Source organism: Quercus robur, chromosome 4 (genome assembly GCF_932294415.1).
Source record: "Quercus robur chromosome 4, dhQueRobu3.1, whole genome shotgun sequence".
Classification (NCBI taxonomy): domain Eukaryota; kingdom Viridiplantae; phylum Streptophyta; class Magnoliopsida; order Fagales; family Fagaceae; genus Quercus; species Quercus robur.
Genome location: NC_065537.1, coordinates 82,862,917 through 82,868,702, shown reverse-complemented (window position 1 = coordinate 82,868,702; position 5,786 = coordinate 82,862,917). Strand labels below are relative to the sequence as shown.

Sequence of the window (5,786 nt, the reverse complement as noted above, 5' to 3'; positions counted from 1 at the left end):
CTCCCTAAACCTATAAAAAGAGATGAGTCTCCGACAAAGAAAGGCAGAGTATTTCTTCTTTACAAACAATATTTTTCCATTAAGAGGAGAGTTACTAACTTCATCATCGGAGGAGTTTTGACCGGCCAACCCCGGTCTCCTCTGACCTTCTATTTCTTATCTTTCAGGCCCTCAACATCATCGTGATCCGTGCTATTCAACTAACTGATTCCTTGATCGCTATCAGTTTGGCGCCGTCTGTGGGAAAGTTATTCTTCCCTTTGACCAAAAGTTGATGGTACGGACTAGATCGAGGGCTACCAGCCCAGGCCGTCAGGGAAGCAGAGATGCTTCCAGTAACCCTCACCGCGACCGCCAATCCGCACCGGTCATGCAGAATTCATCTGTTCAAAACGTACAATCCATGGCGACCGCAGTGGCGAAGTTGACTCGCCAAAACCAAGAATTAAGAATGGAGATTAATCTAAGGAGGCAGACGCGTGAAGAACGTGAGGGTGGAGGACAAACGCAGAGTCGTGATGACAGAGAGAACATTGAGATTGGAAGTCAGTTAAGAGGTACCACTTCACGAGCGGTGCCGCATTTGAAGGAAGAGATGGACCAGATGAGAAGTCATGGAGGAAATGAAAGAAAATATGAGAAGGACAAATCCTATAGAAGACCTGGTCCACCGAACTGATTCCCCCTTTACGGCTTCTATCAACGGTCATCCTCTACCATCGAAGTTTAAGATGCCTTCTCTGAATTCGTACGACGGAACACGAGACCCGTTCGATCACATTGCTACCTTCAAGACCACCATGCATCTCCAAGGGGTTCTTGACGAAATAATGTGCAGAGCATTCCCTACTACGCTCAAGGGCCCAGCACGGGTTTGGTTCAGTAAAATACCCCCGAATTCGGTGAGTTCTTTTGAAGAGTTGAGCAAACTGTTTGTTAACAACTTTCATAGGAGGACAAAGACATAAGTGTTCCTCGTCCAGCCTATTGACCATAGAGCAGGGAGAGAACGAGAGTTTACAGTCGTTCATCACCCGTTTCAACAGAGAGGCCCTGAGTGTGGACGAAGCAGATGACAAGCTCTTGTTGGCAGCTTTCCATAATGGGGTGAATTCGGATCTGTTCATTCACAAACTCTATGAAAAAGAGCCCCAGTCTATGGCAGAACTTGTCCATTCGGCACAAAATTTTATGAATGCAGAAGACGCAATCATTGCTAAGAAGAGGAAGAGGTCTGAGAGAGTAGACGCAAATCCCAGTTGCCACTTAGAGCAGGGCCCTCGTCCAAAGAAGGGACGCACGGAAGACAGGAAAGACCGAGACATTAAGAAGCCGGGCTCTTCAGCACGGAACCAGCAGTATACCTCTTTGAACGTCCCACTTGAGCAGGTCCTAATGCAGATCAAGGATGATCCTTCCTTGAAGTGGCCGGAGAAAATGAGGGGAGATCCCAATAAACGCAATCGGAACAAGTATTGTTGCTTCCATAGGGATCATGGTCACGATACGGACGAGTGTTTCGATTTAAAGCAGCAAATCGAAAATCTCATAAGGCAAGGGAAGCTGAAGAATTTCCTTGGACAAGATAACAGGGACGAAAAAATGAAAGGAAAAATGGAAGAATCATCACGGCCACCATTCGGAGAAATAAGAGTCATTATAGGGGGAAGTTCGACAGGCCAGTCATCCAAGTCCAAGAAAGCATATTTGAAGGTAGTGCAGAGTGTCCAGCTTTCTGGACGATCACCGAGAGCAAGGACCACGGACGAAGCAGCGATCACCTTCACGGACGAAGACGCTGAGAGAATTCATCACCCCCATGATGATGCTCTCGTCATCACCTTAATGATTGCTGACTACACAACTAGAAGGGTGCTTGTAGACAACGGAAGCTCGGCGGACATTTTGTATTATCTAGCTTTTCAACAAATGAGGCTAGGACGAGACCGGCTCCGTCCAGTGAACTCCCCCCTAGTAGGTTTTGGTGGCATGAAGATACAACCCGTGGGTACCATTTCCTTGTCAGTGGTAGTGGGGGCATACCCACGACAAGTCACCAAGGATGTGAACTTCCTTGTGGTAGACTGTCCGTCCTCCTATAACGCCATAATTGGACGACCAACTTTGAATAGTTGGAAGGCCGTTACCTCCACTTACCACTTATCAGTTAAGTTTCCAACAGAACACGGAGTAGGGCAGGTGCAAGGGGATCAATTGGCAGCAAGAGAATGTTACTTGGCCATGTTGGCCATGGACGAGCAAATTCAAGCCATGAATATTGAAGAAAGGAAAATGGTAGCTGAGCCTACCGAAGCATTAGAAGACATTTCCTTGGACGAAGAGAACCCTGAGAAGTGTACCAGGGTTGGGGCAGATCTAGAAGAGAAGATTAAGGAGGGCCTCGTCCACTTTTTGAAGAAAAATATTGATGTGTTCGCATGGAGTCATGAAGACATGCCAGGTATAGACCCTAGTGTCATTACCCACCGTCTGAATGTATGCCCTTCCTCCAAGCCAGTGCGGCAAAAAAAGAGGGTGTTTGCCTCTAAGAGAAATGATGCTATCAAAGACGAAATTCAAAAACTGATGGGGGCGAGGTTTATCCGAGAAGTGTACTACCTAGATTGGTTGGCAAATGTTGTAATGGTCAAGAAGGCAAATGGTAAGTGGAGAATGTGCGTGGATTTTACCGACTTGAACAAGGCTTGCCCAAAGGATAGTTATCCGCTGCCACGCATTGATCAATTGGTGGATTCAATTGCGGGCTACAAGTTGCTTAGTTTCATGGACGCTTTTTCGGGATACAATCAAATAAGGATGGATGAGGCGGATCAGGAGAAAACATCCTTTGTCACAAGTCAAGGCTTGTTCTGTTATAAGGTGATGCCGTTCGGCTTAAAGAATGCAGGGGCCACATATCAGAGATTGGTCAATCACATGTTTCGACAGCAGATTGGGCGGAATGTGGAAGTCTATGTGGACGACATGCTGGTAAAGAGCCAAGACGAAGGAAGGCATCTGGACGACCTGCAGGAGACATTTGACACGCTGAGACAGTATCACATGAAGCTGAATCCTAGTAAATGTGCTTTCGGAGTATCATCAGGGAAATTCCTTGGCTTTATGGTCTCTCATAAGGGGATTGAAGCGAATCCTGATAAAATTCAAGCAATACTAGACATGAAGCCTCCACAGAATACAAAGGAGATCCAATCTCTTACTGGACGAGTCGCTGCACTCAACAGGTTTGTCTCTAAAGCCACTGACAAATGTTTGCCATTTTTTAAAGTTCTTAGAAAAGCATTCGAATGGACCGACGAGTGTCAGAAAGCTTTTGAGGATCTGAAGGCATACCTGACCAAGTCTCCATTGTTGAGTCCGTCAGTAGTGGGAGAGGAATTATACTTGTATTTGGCGGTAACCCCGTATGCCGTAAGTTCAGCACTGATAAGGAAAGAAGGTAAAGTGCAAAGACTCGTGTACTATACGAGTAAGGCATTGAGGGGAGCGGAAGGACGATATCCACAGATGGAAAAGTTAGCCTTCGCATTGATCACTGCTTCCAGGAAGCTAAGGCACTATTTCCAGGCACATGTCATTAATGTCATGACGGATCATCCACTCAAGAAGGCGATGAACAGACTGGAGGCAGCTGGACGATTGATTCAGTGGGTCGTCGAGCTCAGCGAATTTGACATTAGATATCAACCAAGGCATGCTATAAAAGCTCAAGCATTAGCAGATTTCATTGCAGAATTTACCCCAAGTCATGAAGAGATAGAAGACAATGATAGATGGGTCGTCCATGTGGATGGATCATCCACAAAGTATGCAGGTGGGATTGGTGTGGTTTTACAGTCCCCAGAAGGAGACAAACTGAGGCACAAGGTTCATCTACAGTACCAAGCAACTAACAATGAAGTCGAGTATGAAGCCCTTCTCAAAGGGCTAGAATTGAAGAAGTCTGTGGAAGACAAGTCTATACTCGTCCTGGGTGATTCTCAGTTGGTCATGGGGCAAGTAAATGGAATGTACGAAGCAAAAGAACTACGGATGAGGAAATACCTTAGTAGAGTGATGCACCTAATGAAGAGATTTGAAAAAGCTGAATTCGTCCAAATCCCAAGGGAGGAAAACATGGAAGCTGATACTATAGCGAAAGAAGCCTCGGCAAGTGAATTTATGGACGAATCTGACCAAATTCAGTACATGCCAAGCATAGATATTCCAGAAGTACAACAGGTGGAAAATAGAGGAAACTGGATGACCTCGATTATATCATACCTGAAAGACGGACAGCTACCAGAAGAGAAAGACGAAGCAAGGAAGCTGAGGGTGAGATCGGCTAGATATCTACTTCTGAACGAAGTGTTATACAAGAGGGGCTTTTCTCAACCTTATCTTAGGTGCTTGGCTCCGGACGAAGCAAACTACGTACTGAGGGAAGTTCATGAAGGAGCATGTGGCAATCACTCCGGAGCCAGGTCCCTTGTCTCCAAGGTCATCCGTGCAGGGTATTACTGGCCAAATATGCAAGCTGATGCTAAAGCGTATGTCAAGGTCTGCGACCAATGTCAACGATTTAGCAACGTCCCCAGACAACCATCAGAGTACCTCACCCCGATGATGGCACCATGGCCCTTTGCACAATGGGGACTAGACATTTTGGGTCCCTTTCCTCAGGGCATAAGGCAGATGAAATTTCTAGTTGTGGGCATCGATTACTTCACAAAATGGGTGGAAGCTGAGCCGCTGGCGACGATCACACAACAAAATATTAAGCATTTCGTGTGGAAGAACATTGTATGCAGATTCGGAGTGCCCAAGGTATTGGTATCTGATAACGGACGACAGTTTGGCAATGCACTCTTTAGGGACTTCTGCGCACACTTTGGAATACAGAATCACTATTCCTCACCTGCTCATCCTCAAGCAAATGGTCAAGCTGAAGTGGCAAACCGATCCTTATTGAAAATCATCAAGACCCGGCTTGAGGGGGCAAAGGGGGTATGGCTAGAGGAGTTACCTGGTGTTCTATGGGCCTACAGGACGACGGTGAGAACCCCTACGGGGGAAACTCCTTTCAAGCTAACTTATGGAAGCGAAGCAGTCATACCGGCGGAAGTACATATGGCCAATCACAGGGTGATGATGTATAAAGATAAGGACAATGAGGAGCAGCTCCGTTTGAACCTTGATCTAGTAGACGAGGTAAGGGCAGACGCAGAATACAGAACAACAAAGTACAAGAACCTCATGGCTAGGCAATATGACGCAATGGTGAAGCCTAGGCGTTTCAACATAGGAGATCTCGTCCTAAGAAAGGTCTCTTTGGCAACCAAGAACCCAGCACATGGGAAATTGGGCCCGAATTGGGAAGGACCCTACAGAGTTATCAACTGTAAAAGGCAAGGATCCTACTACTTGGAGGCCCTGGACGGGAGGAAACTGGAGCACCCTTGGAACGTGGAGCACTTGAGGAGGTACTATCAGTAAAAGTCAGCCTAGACGGAAGTATGACCACAGACGAGGCTGGACCTTGTCTGAAGACTTATTCTACTTATATTTAATGTTTTGTTATTAACTACTATTTCACTATTTATATTTAGTGTGTTGTGGACGAAGTTAAGGCTTTACTATTTATGTTGTGTTTATGGACGAACTTATGAAGCTTGTACTTAATAAAAAAGGCATAAATATATGTATATGCCTTACCTGAAAACAATGTTTATGTTATGTACAAAGTATTGTGCAAATTTCTAAGTCTCCAAGTTATTTTCGTTCCA

At 45.8% G+C, this 5,786-nt stretch overlaps 1 protein-coding gene across 1 annotated transcript; it reads left to right on the top strand.

Annotated features, from left to right (window-relative positions):
• The first annotated feature begins 731 nt into the window (after positions 1 to 731).
• On the top strand, positions 732 to 5,570 carry LOC126722776 (uncharacterized). The gene is made up of 6 exons (XM_050425925.1): positions 732 to 902; positions 1,003 to 1,107; positions 1,225 to 2,430; positions 2,515 to 3,245; positions 3,297 to 5,280; positions 5,409 to 5,570. Exons 1-6 carry the CDS (start codon positions 732 to 734, stop codon positions 5,568 to 5,570), a joined length of 4,359 nt encoding a protein of 1,452 aa, XP_050281882.1.
• Positions 5,571 to 5,786: the final 216 nt, after the last annotated feature.